Genomic DNA, 14,181 nt, shown 5'->3' on the forward strand with positions numbered 1-14,181 from the left:
TTAAATAATACTCCTCCTCCTTATTATAAGACCCAATTTGACTTTTTATTTAGTCCTAATTATAAGACCCAATCCATTTTCTCTCTTATATTTATGCATTTTTTTCCAAGACAATCCTTCTAATAATGATAGTTTTAGCCAATATACTTAATTAGCAAGGATATTTTAGGAATAACAACACTTATTTATTAAAAATAACCAACTTAACTTACTTCCTTAATCTCCTCAAATAAATCAATTGGGTCTTATAATTAGGACCGGAGGAGTATAAGAATTTAATGAGTTTAATGAATATTTTTAAATTTTGAATTGTTGGGGACACTTTCCCAACGACTTCTCAATGGAAATAGAATTTGCAGAAGGCGAGAGCCACCTTTATATTGTTGCAACAGCGGGCGATGCAAAATGAAGGGAGGCCCCATATACACCTTCTACAAACAAACTTGTTCTTTTCTCTCTCTATTTCTCGCTCTCAAAAGCGAGACAGAAACATAGAATGAGAAATAATCGAGTGTGCAAGCCATATCATACCTTTCAGGAGACCATCACTCTCAAACTGCAACGTGATTAACCTTTCTCTTTTTTTGGATTTCGTTTCATTTTATTTATTGATTGATTTCACCAGAAATTCCTCATTATTTTAATTTTTCTTTTCTGGATTTTCAGTCCTCGTGATCATCAGGTTTTGCGAGGAATTTTGCTGGTTTAATCATGCCGCCAGCTCTCACGGATCCTCCATTGTCAGAACCGTCATCGGTGCTGTCGTCCAGCTCTGACTATGTCTCTCGAAGATCCGCGCCGGAGAATCCGCGTTTCGGAGACCTCAGAGGGTTGCAGTGGCGCATAAATCTTGGGGTTTTGCCATCTTCATCAACTTCTATCAATGATCTTCGTCGGGCCACCGCTGAATCTCGAAGGAGGTAATTCAGGTTCATGATCACGTCATAGAGTTTTTATCTTTAATAAAACTACTATTGTTATTATAATAATAGGGATATGCATTTCTCTTTTACTTGGCTTTTCATTCCAATTTTTATCCTCTTATTTCTCAGTCTCAAGGGGAACTTGGGCAGTCCAAATCTTAATGTGTGTGTGAAGAGAAAGACCGTTTTCTCTTTTACACGTCATGACTAGTGAAATTTTCGCTAGAATTTCATAGGAATTGATTGTGGTAGGTTGATTGTATTATACTGATTGTAATCAGATCTTGTTTGTATTTCCAAGGCTGCATGCTGACGTGAATTTCGGCTGCACTATTTTGGTTAAAATAAATACTTTATTATCATCCTTTTTCTGTCTCAAATTGACCTTATTTCAAAATACTGCGGGAAAATTCATACTCTGCTTACTATTTAATAGGTGAAAATAGAAAGATTATTGACCTTGGTTTTCCTTTGGCATCTATGCTGGTGTGTGTGATTTAATTATTCAGTATTTATCTGGACTCTTGCTCTCTATACTGTTTTCATAATGAAAGATGAGTTGTGACATTTAGGTATTTGTGAATATATATTGTGATTTCATACTAGAATCTACTGCATATATGTTCAGCTCATTGCATTTTGTTGTTGATTTTTATTTTTCCATATTATCTTGCTAGGTATGCTAATTTGAGAAGGAGCCTCCTGGTTGATCCACATACTCCCAAGGATGGGGGTAGTTCGCCTGATCTTGTTATGGACAATCCACTCTCACAAAATCCAGGTAAATTTTACTGTTTACAATCCATTCCAGTACCTAAAATGTGGCTGGTCAAATCTATATATCTGGTTATAGATCCTCAATTTAGCCAATATACACTTTTAGTAATGGACATTGCTAATATACACCTTTTTTTGCCCTTACAAACCTTTTCCTCTAACTAGAGCCTCATCTCTTGGTATTCATCGAGTTCTTTCCATATTATAGACATATTGCTCTTTTGTTCTTTCCATGTTATATGCATATTGATCTTTTATCGAGGGTTCATAATTGGAAATTTAATTTGTTACGGTGGAAGGTATAAATGCTTATTTAATGACAACTCAATCAATGAGAAAATTTAGCAACAAATAAGTGTCATTGAGGTAAAAAAAGAATCATGCATAGAGGGAAAACAACTAATCTATGTAACCCCTTACTTTGTCTGCATGAGCAATGCTACTTTATCTTGTGATGAGTATAATATGACCTTTATAAGCAGAGAGTACATGGAGTCGCTTTTTTCGTAATGCGGAGCTGGAGAGGATGGTCAATCAGGATTTGTCACGTTTATACCCAGAACATGGCACCTATTTCCAAACACCAGGATGTCAAGTCTTGTTAAGACGGATCTTATTGCTGTGGTGTGTCAAGCACCCAGAGTGTGGATATAGACAAGGTAAATTGCTGAGCGAAGCAATTCATTCATTATAATTAAATTCAATCACATTTTGAATATGCTATCACATGTTGCAACTGGGTTCGTTGCCACCCCCACCTCTCTTGATCTTATACAAGTAATATTGATGCAGCTATGCTAGTCACGTTGAATATGCTCTGATCTTACTCAATTGCATGTTAAAATATTCATGCAAAACATAAATACTGCGATGCTATGAGTAATGGGCTTTGCTTGAGAATTTTTCTATCATATATTCTCAACTCCCATTATGTCTCTTATTTCACTGCCTTGATTACTGCCACCAAAATTGGATATATGTGAATCTTTTACCCAAACAATTGTCTTTCTTCTTCATTTCCAGATTTGTCCTTATTTGGAAGGGGAAAATAGAACTGAAACAAAGTGACTAAATGGGAAATCTGTCACTTGGTAAAATGTATCTTTCATTCACTTTGCTTGCATGATTTCAGAGTCAGCTAACTAGTACTTGAGTATTAAATGTCATGCAAATTGTTGACTTCCAATTATTTAGCTTCATTCATTGTCTTATTTACAGGTATGCATGAATTACTGGCTCCACTGCTGTATGTTCTTCAAATTGATGTAGAGCATCTCTCAGAAGTTCGGAAGTTATATGAAGATCACTTCACAGACACATTTGATGGTCTTTTGTGTCAAGAGAATGATCTTTCTTATAACTTTGATTTCAGAAAATCCCCAGATTTGTTGAACGATGAAATTGGCTCCCCTGGGAGTGCAATGAAAGTCAAGAATCTTGATGAGCTTAATCCTGAGATACAGACCATTGTTTTGCTAAGTGATGCTTATGGGGCTGAGGGTGAACTGGGCACTGTGTTGTCTGAGAAATTTATGGAACATGATGCTTATTGCATGTTTGATGCTTTAATGAATGGGACCAATGGTTCAGTTGCGATGGCCGATTTCTTCTCTTTTTCCCCTGCAGCTGGGTCTCATACTGGCTTACCGCCAGTGATTGAAGCTTCTACTGCATTGTACCATTTGCTGTTCCTGGTGGATTCATCTCTGCACAGCCATCTTGTTGAACTTGGGGTTGAACCCCAGTACTTTGCTCTCCGCTGGTTGCGAGTTTTATTTGGAAGAGAATTTTCACTTTACAACCTCTTGATTATCTGGGATGAGATCTTTGCGTCAGAGAACTGTAAAGTGGAGAAAGGTCCTGATAATGAGAGAGACTGTGGATTTCAGATCTTGTATTCCCCTCGTGGGGCATTTATATCTGCACTGGCTGTAGCAATGTTGCTTCATTTGAGATCATCACTACTCGCTACTGAAAATCCAACAACCTGTCTTCAGAGACTACTAAACTTCCCTGAGGACGTCAATATTAAGATACTACTTGAGAAGGCTAAATCCTTGCAGGCTTTTGCATTGAGCGCTGAAATTTTGTCTTCATCACCTTCATATGTACATACATTCAGTCAAGGTAAATTGATGTTTCTGAGATCTCAGACCCTTCCATCTGAATCTGCTTCTCCAAAAACACCTGTGAGCTTGTTACCTGATAGCTACTGGGAGGAAAAGTGGAGAGTTGTCCACAAGGCTGAAGAACCTATGCAGCAAAGTGTAGAAAAAGAGGTTCCAACTCAGAAAAAGGGATGGACTGAAAAGATAAAGTTCAGTCTGAAGAAAGCAGGGTCTGAAGCTTCTCGTTTGATGGTTAAGAAAGGTCAAAAGGAATCAGAGGAATCTGCCAGGCACAGTTTGATAAAAGATCTTTCTAGGGAACTTGGTTTTGAGGAACCTATAGGAAAAATGCAATGCCATGAAAACTTATGCCAGCAGGAGAATCATTCTGTAGAGACTGAAGAGGAGCAACAAGACGGAAGCCATGAGGGCAACAATTACCCTATCGAGGATAGATGTCTAAGTGGAAGTACTGGCAGTGATGGGAACTTGTCCATATTTTCTATCCCAACTTATTCTGTTAATGAGGTCAATGATCATGATAATGAGTTAGATGGTAGTGCCACATCTCAGTTTTTGCCTGATGAATGCCATGAAAATTCACACCCTGGTCCAATTGAATCACCTCTTCCAATTTCTGACCCCCCTCCGAACTTGTGTGATACATCTGGATGTAATAATGATACCACAGGAAATTCACCCTCCACTGTTGGGGAGAGAGAACTGAATAGATTTCAGTGGTTATGGAAGGTTGGTCGGAATACTGGTGAGGTTACATCTGAAACAAGTGGTGATTGTGAGGATGCAAAATCTGCCAATAGTTCTAATAACCAAAGTAATACAACAGCCTCTTCCACAGCTAATGGGCATTTTAGTTCTGCCGGTTGCAAGGGGGATTCTGTAGACCAGAATATGATGGGCGCTTTGAGGAATATCGGGCAGTCTATGCTTGACCATATTCAGGTGAAGTTATTTCTAACTCTAGCTCTGGAATCTGATGACAATTTAGCGGGCAGAGATATGTTGCAGTCTGAATATTTTTATTTTTATTTTTATTTCCCGTTTTCTCTGAATGAATACTGAAAATTGTTTTGAAGCTCATGATTTCACTGAAGGTTTTGGCAATCAGGTTTTCTTATACTAATCAAAATCACAACATACTCTTGAGGCAAAAAGTGTTTCTCCACGTTTTTTCTTTGGGGAACCTTAATAGCAAACACACAAGAAATTTTACCATAACAGCCAGTTTCTAAATCACTACATTTCGTACTTCAGGTAATCGAGTGTGTTTTTCAACAAGACCGTGGCCAAGTAGCCCCATTGGAGAATTCAAAAAATGCTCTGGTCGACAAAGGGCAGGTTACTGCCATGACAGCTCTAAAGGAACTTAGAAAGATCAGCATTCTTTTGTCAGAGATGTGAGCCGAATATTACATTAACCTGTACATACGTTTTGTTTTAACGACTCTTATTCACAATAAAAAAGTTACTAGTTTTGACTTTTGAATATGTTTGGTGTGTCATGTATATGTATAGTGCCTAGGTTATATACGAGCGTGTGTGTGTATACTCGCACGCTTACATATGGCATAGTATTTTTTTTTTTTGTTCAGAGTATCCTCCTCACGATAAGAGATTAATTTCTCAGGTTATTATCAGGTGCCATGGCAAGATCTTCATTTGTTACTGCATGAGTTTTGCTCGCGAGTTGGTTTGTAGAACTGGCTTATTGGGGTTGCAAAATATTTATTAGATAATTCAGTCACAGCCCCTCTGCATGGCCCGACGAAGTTGTCTGACTATTTGGAGAAAGATTACATGAAAATATATTTCTGAGTAGTAGTGTCTCTTTAACTTGGCTTTGGAAGGATATGTTTTTTAAGCTCTTCTATTAAATGGTCAAGTTCGTTTTTAAACTGAAAAACAAATCATTTAATATTTTTAATTATTAAAAAAAAAGAGCTTTATGTAAAGTCAAGAGCTAAAATTATTTCATATATACAAATATATAAATTCTTAATAATATAACAATGTCGCAAGCTCCCCGCAAAACGAGACACGTTGCCTCCACTTATTCAACATAAAAATTATAAATCAATTTTATTCTTTTCCCTTTTACTAGTTCGGCAGTAAAAAGCTCAAAGTAAATTCAATGATTCTTATAAATAGTTAAAGATTAATTAAAGTTCGAACTTTTGACTAGAAATACCCATCAATTTACGATTAAACCAGTCCAAGGAAAAGGACAAAATGTTTGTCTGCAATGCTTTTTAAAAAATGATACAATAAACCGCAAAAAAACAAAACAAAAAAACCTAGGAAGACGCGCACTTCGCTATGAAGAAGTACCCAACTCAATCTGAAATAACAAGGGGAAAAAAAACTGGCATCCTTTAATTGCACCATAGCAATTATGTAAGAAACTACAACGCTATGAAGTTCATATTCTACACGTTTATTTGAGAAGACTCTCTCCCTCCCATGTATCTTGCAAAGTAAAAATCAATCCATATGGTTATGGAATCCAGGTAGTAATGAGGTTATAAATCCAAAGACAATCATCTGGACCTCCTTCACAATTCCCCACCATTGATTACCCCCATTGCCTACCTCTGGCTGTGCCACATTTTCATTCTCAACCACTCGGTCTGCCTCGTTAGCCGCCGGCTGGTTCTGGTTCACCATCCCACCTTGGGGTTGAACCTCTGTAACAAGAGCAAAGACAAGCAATATTAATATCACTATCATCAGGGTTGTATTTGGATTGTCTGACATATTACAAGAGACTAACCCTCCATACTTTCTTTCTTTTTTTTTGGGGGGGGGGTTCAAATTCCACTTCTTTCAGTACAAATTTATATTCTAGCTTAATAACCTCAGTGCTTAACTAGACACTTTTCTGCTGGTAAAAAAAAAAAAATCTAAACACACTTTTCAAGTGATCCAAAATGAAATGTACTTTACCATCAGAAACAATGCATCATTACAACAAATATATTTCACAAATGATATCGTAAGTACCAATAGCATCATCACAGAGGTTTCTAACTCCAACCACAAGAAAACATGTGCACAAAATGAAAATCAATAATACCTGCGGGAACAGCATTGTCAACTCCCTGCCTGGCAGCAGGAACATTTTCAGCCCTGGCTGCAGGTCTTGGTGGATGAGGAGGTGCAGCCGCTCTCTGCATGCCTTGTGAAAGCCACCTTACGATTGGTGTCAAAGCTCCAGTTTGGTATCTGTAACACATTTCACCTAGGTTACAACCTCAGCCACCATTCATAGTTTCACACAACTTGACCATTGCTATTTTAAATCATTACATGTAACATAACGTTCACCCACCCACTTACATGAAGTCCACATAAAACAACACCCTCAACCAGGTATACTAAATGGAAAGATTGAACTATTATATAGAGAAGGAGAAGGGAAATATTATCCATATCAAGAATATATAATATACTGCTTTTGAGTAACAGTTAAGACATGTGGTAGAAGTTTCAAGTGGAAAACATCTAAAAACAAGGAACCAGAAGGTTACTTACAAATATACAATAGAAGCAAATAACACAAGGACAATAAGCCTCTGCCTTGATCCATCTTGGTTGAACAAAAATATCACAGCTGCCAGCTTCAACATTAGGAACAAATCAATTTGAAATGCAATTTGAAATCTCCTAACAACAACTTGTCTTTGAGGGGCAGGCTGCTGCTGTTGATGTTGCTGTTGTGCTGCTTGCCCCTGATTTTCAGCATTAGTACTAGCCTCAGAGGTTGGCCTACTGTTGATGGATCCAATTGAACGGAAAAAATATCATGAAATAGTCAGCCTTTTTAATTATCCAAAAGAAAATATGGACCACAATTAGAGCAATCACATCTATTCACCACTACCGCTTTCTATTTTTCCTCTCTCAAATTCAGGTTTGCCTTAGATTAAAACAACCACCAAACAACACCGGACTAAAAGAGAAATAAGATGCTAATCACTCGACCAAATGATAACCGAAGAACTGCACACAAGACTACCATAATGACAAGTACCAACATTAATGAGACCAGAAAATTGTACAGCTACAATGAATAATACATTTACAGTAAAAAAAATCGTCAGAAATCACCAAATCCGGCGTTTTACAGGGAAACACAAAAATTTATGGGTTCAGAGAATACTTACGTGGGTGTATTGTAGGTCAGAGGAATCAGTGTATTATATGGTATTCCGGTTACATGCCCCATATATGGGTTTACAGGCACAGCATATATGCCTGCTCCGCGGTTCCTATGTTCTTCGTTTTGAGGAGGAACAAATCCTGGAACTGGGACGGGGTACATAACAGGATACATTTGATAATAACCATCTGGGACTGCCGGAAAATTGTAAAATGCCGGGATCTGTGATAACAAAACATCCCAACAAAATCGTGAATTACTGGAGATGGTCAACTAGATGCACTTTGGATCATAAAAATATTTCACACGCCTAAACAATTACATAGTCAGATAATCAGTTCAAATTACAAACGATCAAAGGTGCAAAATAAAGTTAAAACGTTTTTAGGAATTCTCAGCATATCCTTCTCCTAAGGCCAGGCATCGGTAAGAAACAAATTACATTCTTTGCCATCGGCCACAGATTTCGCTTAAATTTGTTTTCTACAAGCGTTTTACTATGGAAAAAAACGGATATAATATGCCAATTGAACAAAACACCAACTAGGTTCTGCTTTTGTACTCGAAAGGCTTCAGAGGGAAAAGAAATCCCGATTTCACAACCAATTCAATCAACAATTGGCTTTCTACATTTGGTGATGAAGCAATCAAAGGCACAAGCGAAGTGTCAGGTGCTGAAACTACGAAAGGAAAGTGAAACAGCAGAAAATTGCCAGTACCTGGGATTGTTTGAAAACTTCTTCGGTCGATTTCTGTGGAGGAGAAGAGGAGGAAGGTTGTGAGCTTGACGACGCCGTTTCGGCCGAGTTTTCCCCCATAATAGAAAATAGTCAAGGAGCTTCGTCCCAACAAGAATCACCTTCCTCAGGTCTCTGGGATTGAATCTGGAAATTGGGGAAGACACAAAAGGATGTTTCTTCGTTGCGATCGCGGGAATTTACTGATTTTCACGGCGACTTATTACGTGGACCGGCAATTTCATCCAATGAAAGCCCGACACGTCGTACAAATGACGAGGATTTCAATTTTTGTTCCGATTTTGTACTCAGAAAGCACTCAATTTATAGATAATTTATAGATCGCGGAGTCCAAGTTAGTGCGGGATAAAAGCTTTATCCAAAAAAATGATATAATTACAGATATTTTGAAATCCTTCAAATAAAACTTCACTTTCTACATTTGACATTTTTAAATTTGCTTGATATTTTTTCAAATTCAAAAGAATTAGATTATTTTATTTTTTTCAAAAAGCCTAAATAAATTAATAAACTATCTTCACGATTGATATAGATTAATAACAATTGATACATTTGTTGTAATTGTACTTGGTGGAAAAAAGAGAGGAACCCAAGGATTTTTTTTTTTTTTTTACCAGCCTAGGGGTCATCCCTAGGTAAACCATATGTGCTAGGCCAAAAGCCCACTTGCAAAGAGACCTTTACGTTCTTAACTCAAATCACAAAACTCTTTCCTTTTTATTTTGAGTACGTGAATGTGGTTTGAACAAATGTTAAGAAAATTAGTTAATTTAGCTATCAATAACAAATATAAATTGATTTTATTAAAGTACTGCCTCTAGTTTTTGATATAAAATCTCGTTTAGTTTTCATTTTGATCTTAAATATAACACACCAATTCACTTTGTCTCTCATATTTATTCATTTTTTCTTAGGATAGTTATTGTGATAATAATTGTTCTAGCCAATACACTCGATTAGCAAAAATATTTTAAGAAAGACAACATTTATTTATTGCAAATAGCTAACTTAATTAGTTTCCTTAATTTACTCAAATTAGTCAATTAGCTCTTATATTAAGGATCGGAAGTAATGTTATTTTTAATCAAAATTATCCTTGGATAGAAACCCATTGACATGCGTAATCAATAAGGGATGTTTTAGAGAATGAATTACAATTTTGGGGGGTCAAAGTGGATTGAGAACATATATGTAGAACTAAATTTAATTTCCAACCAGGGGAGGTAGTATTATTTATATCTTCCTTCACATGAAGAGTTCATAACTCATAAGTCGAAGGTAATAGTATAGTTATATATGACCTTTTTTTTTAGTTTTTTAAAATTCTTGCAGGAGTGGGATAATTGTACGAGTTTTCTGAAATAAGGGGTGAGTTCCATGATGGGCTGCATCCAAGTCGCATGAGCAAATTGGGTTAGGTTCCCGGGGGCTCCGAGGATCTTGTATTAGATACGAGCAAAACAGAGTGTGCAAAGAGCCTTGCGTGTGAATCTTTTGGGACTAGGATACCTTTGGTGTGCCTCCAAAAATGCAATAGAATGACCAAGAACTCATTTAAAATCACGTTTGTTTATTCACTAATCTATATGTTATAGTTAATTTAATTATTTTTTTAAACTTAGTTAGTTAAGTTTTATATTAAAAACAGAATGAAATATTTAATATTAATAGTGAATAATAGTTAACTGTTTTTCTAATTCTACATATACGGCTTATTTTATAATATAATTTATCTTATAAAATGAATTTTATGTTTAGATTTAGGATGGAATGAGTGTATTTTTTTTTTTCCAAACAATTGAATCCAATTTGCTCACCAATCAATTGTATTCTTTATTTCTTTCTCTGCTTAGTTTTACTTTAGCTTAATTTTTCTTTCTTTCTTTCTTTCTTTCTCTCTTTTGTTATGAAAAATTCTCGTTGGAGGGAGGCCCACAAACTCCGAGTCGCCAGCCACCCTCTCTCCCATATATTCGTAAACTCCCACCGTTTTTTCCCGGCCGTGACCGGGAATTTTCTGTCTCCTCTCTCTCTCTCTCTCGATCTCTATCATGGCGCGGTTCCTCTGTCGTACACTGCTCCGCCACGGTCGAACCGCTGCCGCCGCTTCCTTCTCCTCGGTCGACCCAAAGGTGATTCGACCTTGCTTTTCTCTTCAACACCATCGGCACCGATCATCCAAGGCTTCCAAACCCCAGCTCATCCAGATCGAGTTAGGCTCATCTTCTTCGTCGTCAACCTCGTCTTCTTTGAATGATGGCGACTACGAGTTGGCTTTGAAGAGGTTCGATGAGCTTATTCAGCGTATTCTGGTGAAGAAAGCCACACCCGATTGGTTGCCCTTCGTCCCGGGCTCGTCGTTCTGGGTCCCGCCCCGAGCATCGTCTCCCGGAAATGTGGTGGACTTGGTTGAGAAATTGACGAATGATCTAAGCGACGAGGAATACATGTCCATTACCTCGCTTCGTGGTTGGCCCTGCTCCAATTTCTTCATCAAAGGTACGATGCGACTTCCTAGATTGTCTTCTGTTTCTCATTTTGGGGTCATGGGAAATGCCAAGGATGAGATTCTAGGCGAGGATTGAAAAGCTTGTGTGGTGTTGTTTATTTTGTGACTTTATTTTAATTGTTCAATATTTTCTGAAATTGATAATTGTGATTTTCACTTGTTGAGAAAAAGTGGAAGAAGAGGAGGATAAAAGGGAAGTCATATCATAATTGCAAGACTTAAAGGAAGAGACTTATCCTCTTTCATTTTGCTTTCCCTTTTTGATTGGTTGGAAGGTTACAATTGTATCATTTAGATATTGAAAGCTTGAAACTGGGTAGTTGAAATTTGAAGTGCAGCATGATGGGTGCTGCATACTCTTTGACACCTCTGAATGATGCATCTGATGATGGGTCTAATAATCTCTTTAATGATCTTAACATCTTTGGCTTTAGTTGTTTTGTCTCTGTAGATAATAATATTGAGGCAGCTCTCACATTGGTGTTTAAAATTATAGGATTGAGCATTTTGATTATTAGATGTAATTTAATGCTTCTTTTGTTTGTTAATTGCATGCTCATGTGTTGAAACTGGTGTCGCTGATCTAGTTAGTATGAGCTTAGAAAGTTTAACATGCTTATATCTTTGTGGCTTCAGAAAATGAATCTGCTCATATGGATGCTGATGTGGAGTTAAGTGGGCCAGAAGAGATGGGGGTGAGAGTACAGGTCAAGGTTTTAACAGTGCCAGGAAATGTAGCTCTGTCAGAAGATGAGGAAAGCTGACACATAATTTAATTGAACCGGTTACTGTGGTGAGCAATATTTTAATCTTATTATTATCGAGAAGCAAATACTTCTTAAGATGACTAATTTGTAAACATAATTTTGATTCTGAAGATGTATAATATGTGCTTTCTTTCGTCTTCCATTGCTTGATGTTCTATACTCTTCTGATAAGCTGTGTCACTCTTCTCGCTGTTCAATTTGTGTTAGTTCAGATAATGATGTTGAAGATATTTTGAGAGTGTTTTGGCATATTATTAAATGAAGGAATTGGGGCGGCATGATTTAAGAAAAATGCTATATAGCAAAAAAATCCTGTAGTTATCTATATTGAACCTCTAAACATGTCTGTGGGGTACCAGGGTAAAAACTGTGGATGCTGGTACCGGACTCTTAATGTTTGTACAAGAGGACTTCTAACGCATATCATCAATGCAAATGTCTCTGGATGTTTCAAGTATTATTGTACTGTTCCAGATGTTAATGATAAAGGTACTTATCTGTTTTCTGAATTGAGGCCCAAGGACATCTATGCCTTCTGCATTTTTTAACCCAAAAAAAGGGGAGGCCAAAAGGGAAATAATGATAAGTGTTTTTATGTGGTATCATGTCATGTCTTTCTGAGCCAAGGCAGTATTACTATGAGAAGTGAATAAAAGAAGCTTTAACTTTTGCACTTTGTATGGGGCATTCCTGTGTGTTACATGTCCCATGGTCACAGCCTTAGTTTACCTATTTGCGTTTCTTGTTTACTTATTCTTTTTTGATACTCAATTATCTATCCAGCATGACCTTTTGGTGAAGGGTATATTTAAGGAGTTGGTTGTCAATACTCAAGAGAACACAATAAAGTTGTGCAATTCATGTAACCAATCCCATCTAATGAGACAAAGCTTGATGTTGAATCAAAATTTCTTTTTCGCTCTCAAATGTTGATCACTTACTTTCCTTCTTTGGCAAATACTATATCATTCTAATCCCTTTCTTTTCCTTTCCAAATTGATACCTACACAGGATTTTCTGGATTGCAGCTTCAGCACATCCAGGATTGAACAACTTGCATGGAAGGTCAATGCAAGGACAAGGCAAATGGGTTATGGGGGTCCATGCAATTGCAGTACTGGTTGGTTTGTCTTGGGAATACCCTTCTCACTCTACTTGGTCTCAATGCCATTTGTTTATATTTAGTTGTTGACCAGGTGGTCAAATTGAGAATCATCAGTGTGTATGTTGGGTATTTGCGAGGATATGTTGAACTCTTCTCATGTTCGAGGAAATGTATGTATTTGTTCATGGAAATTGATAAAAGCATTTTCTTCTCTGTGCATTTTTAGGGATGAAGAACTTAAATCAATATACACACATATGTGATGAATATCTCGAAAGCTGTATAATCAAATCTAATCTAGTAGCATTTACAAATTATAATCAAAGCAATTCATTTCTCAATTTCAGTGTAATGTGAGGCCCAAGTATTTGTTAAATCATATCCCAGTGTGTTATGAAAAATGCAACTTAGATTGATGAGTTGGAAAATGGGTATCAAAACCGTCAGGACTCTAGAGCGACTGGGATAAGTATTATAAGCAACATTCTCCCTTATCTTGCCGGTAGACAATCATAAATATGTAGACATTTTTCCTAAGTTATTGGGGGTTGAAATCTGAAGGACTTCCTTTTCCTGGGTGGTAAATAATAACCAATTGACCATCAGTGAGCAGTGAGCACCAAGCAAGGGACCAAATCTATGGTAAATTGCTTTCCCTCCACTAAAATAAATAACTAATTTACAGAAATTAAAAAAATTAGTTAAATTAATTATTTGTAAAGTAAAAGTGTGTTTGATTTTTTTAAAGTACTCTCTAATCATTTGCTTGGAAATTATTTCTTGATGAAATTTTTTTTTAACACATACAATTAAAAGAGAAAGTTTGGAAAAAACAATTATAAATTTAGAAGATAAAATGAATTGAAGTATTACATTTAATCTTTAATATAAAAGCTAGTTAGCTAATTTAAGTAGATTAAAAAAATTAGTTAAGTTAATTATTTGTAAAAAATAGGTATTATTTTTTCTAAAATATTCTTGTTAATCAAGTGTATTAGCTAGAACTACTATTATTACAAGGACTATTTTAAAAAAAAAAAATTGAAGTTTTATA

General features: G+C 36.5%; 3 protein-coding genes across 5 annotated transcripts; 2 read left to right on the forward strand and 1 right to left on the reverse strand.

The window, feature by feature from the left end:
* Positions 1 to 378: 378 nt before the first annotated feature.
* LOC114731132 (TBC1 domain family member 5 homolog A-like) lies at positions 379 to 5,307 on the forward strand. Of its 2 annotated transcripts, none has more exons than XM_028918251.1 (6): positions 379 to 563; positions 667 to 920; positions 1,601 to 1,704; positions 2,183 to 2,359; positions 2,919 to 4,771; positions 5,084 to 5,307. In XM_028918251.1, the coding sequence occupies exons 2-6, from the start codon at positions 712 to 714 to the stop codon at positions 5,228 to 5,230; spliced, it is 2,490 nt and encodes an 829-aa protein (XP_028774084.1). In that variant the 5' UTR covers positions 379 to 563; positions 667 to 711; the 3' UTR covers positions 5,231 to 5,307. The 2 variants fall into 2 exon arrangements, with proteins under 2 accessions (XP_028774084.1, XP_028774085.1); XM_028918252.1 differs by lacking the exon at positions 5,084 to 5,307 and having other exon boundaries at positions 381 to 563; positions 2,919 to 4,492; positions 4,549 to 4,660.
* Positions 5,308 to 6,014: 707 nt separating this feature from the next.
* On the reverse strand, positions 6,015 to 8,916 carry LOC114731188 (uncharacterized). The gene is made up of 5 exons (XM_028918316.1): positions 8,708 to 8,916; positions 7,993 to 8,210; positions 7,361 to 7,597; positions 6,903 to 7,051; positions 6,015 to 6,513 (listed from the first exon to the last, which is right to left on the reverse strand). Exons 1-5 carry the CDS (start codon positions 8,804 to 8,806, stop codon positions 6,311 to 6,313), a joined length of 906 nt encoding a protein of 301 aa, XP_028774149.1. The 5' UTR covers positions 8,807 to 8,916; the 3' UTR covers positions 6,015 to 6,310.
* Positions 8,917 to 10,733: 1,817 nt separating this feature from the next.
* Positions 10,734 to 13,346, forward strand: LOC114731189 (uncharacterized). 2 transcript variants are annotated; one of them, XR_003738900.1, is made up of 4 exons: positions 10,734 to 11,245; positions 11,892 to 12,048; positions 12,382 to 12,511; positions 13,034 to 13,346. XR_003738900.1 is itself a non-coding variant. In XM_028918317.1 (3 exons), the coding sequence occupies exons 1-2, from the start codon at positions 10,798 to 10,800 to the stop codon at positions 12,017 to 12,019; spliced, it is 576 nt and encodes a 191-aa protein (XP_028774150.1). In that variant the 5' UTR covers positions 10,735 to 10,797; the 3' UTR covers positions 12,020 to 12,048; positions 13,034 to 13,346. The 2 variants fall into 2 exon arrangements, 1 of the variants encoding a protein (XP_028774150.1); XM_028918317.1 differs by lacking the exon at positions 12,382 to 12,511 and having other exon boundaries at positions 10,735 to 11,245.
* The last annotated feature ends 835 nt before the right edge of the window (positions 13,347 to 14,181 follow it).

The sequence above is a fragment of the Neltuma alba genome, unplaced genomic scaffold (genome assembly GCF_004799145.2).
Source record: "Neltuma alba isolate B1F8T4 unplaced genomic scaffold, ASM479914v2 tig00012806_pilon, whole genome shotgun sequence".
NCBI classification, from domain to species: Eukaryota; Viridiplantae; Streptophyta; class Magnoliopsida; order Fabales; family Fabaceae; genus Neltuma; species Neltuma alba.

Coding starts and splice junctions, on each gene's coding strand:
- LOC114731132 (XM_028918251.1), top strand. CDS start 712: ATGCCGCCAGCTCTCACGGATCCTCCATTGTCAGAACCGTCATCGGTG. Junction 921..1,600: donor ACCGCTGAATCTCGAAGGAG/GTAATTCAGGTT, acceptor TTATCTTGCTAG/GTATGCTAATTTGAGAAGGA. Junction 4,772..5,083: donor CTATGCTTGACCATATTCAG/GTGAAGTTATTT, acceptor TTCGTACTTCAG/GTAATCGAGTGTGTTTTTCA.
- LOC114731189 (XM_028918317.1), top strand. CDS start 10,798: ATGGCGCGGTTCCTCTGTCGTACACTGCTCCGCCACGGTCGAACCGCT. Junction 11,246..11,891: donor CTCCAATTTCTTCATCAAAG/GTACGATGCGAC, acceptor TTGTGGCTTCAG/AAAATGAATCTGCTCATATG.
- LOC114731188 (XM_028918316.1), bottom strand. CDS start 8,806: ATGGGGGAAAACTCGGCCGAAACGGCGTCGTCAAGCTCACAACCTTCC. Junction 8,211..8,707: donor AAGTTTTCAAACAATCCCAG/GTACTGGCAATT, acceptor TTGTTATCACAG/ATCCCGGCATTTTACAATTT. Junction 6,514..6,902: donor TGACAATGCTGTTCCCGCAG/GTATTATTGATT, acceptor CTCTTGTTACAG/AGGTTCAACCCCAAGGTGGG.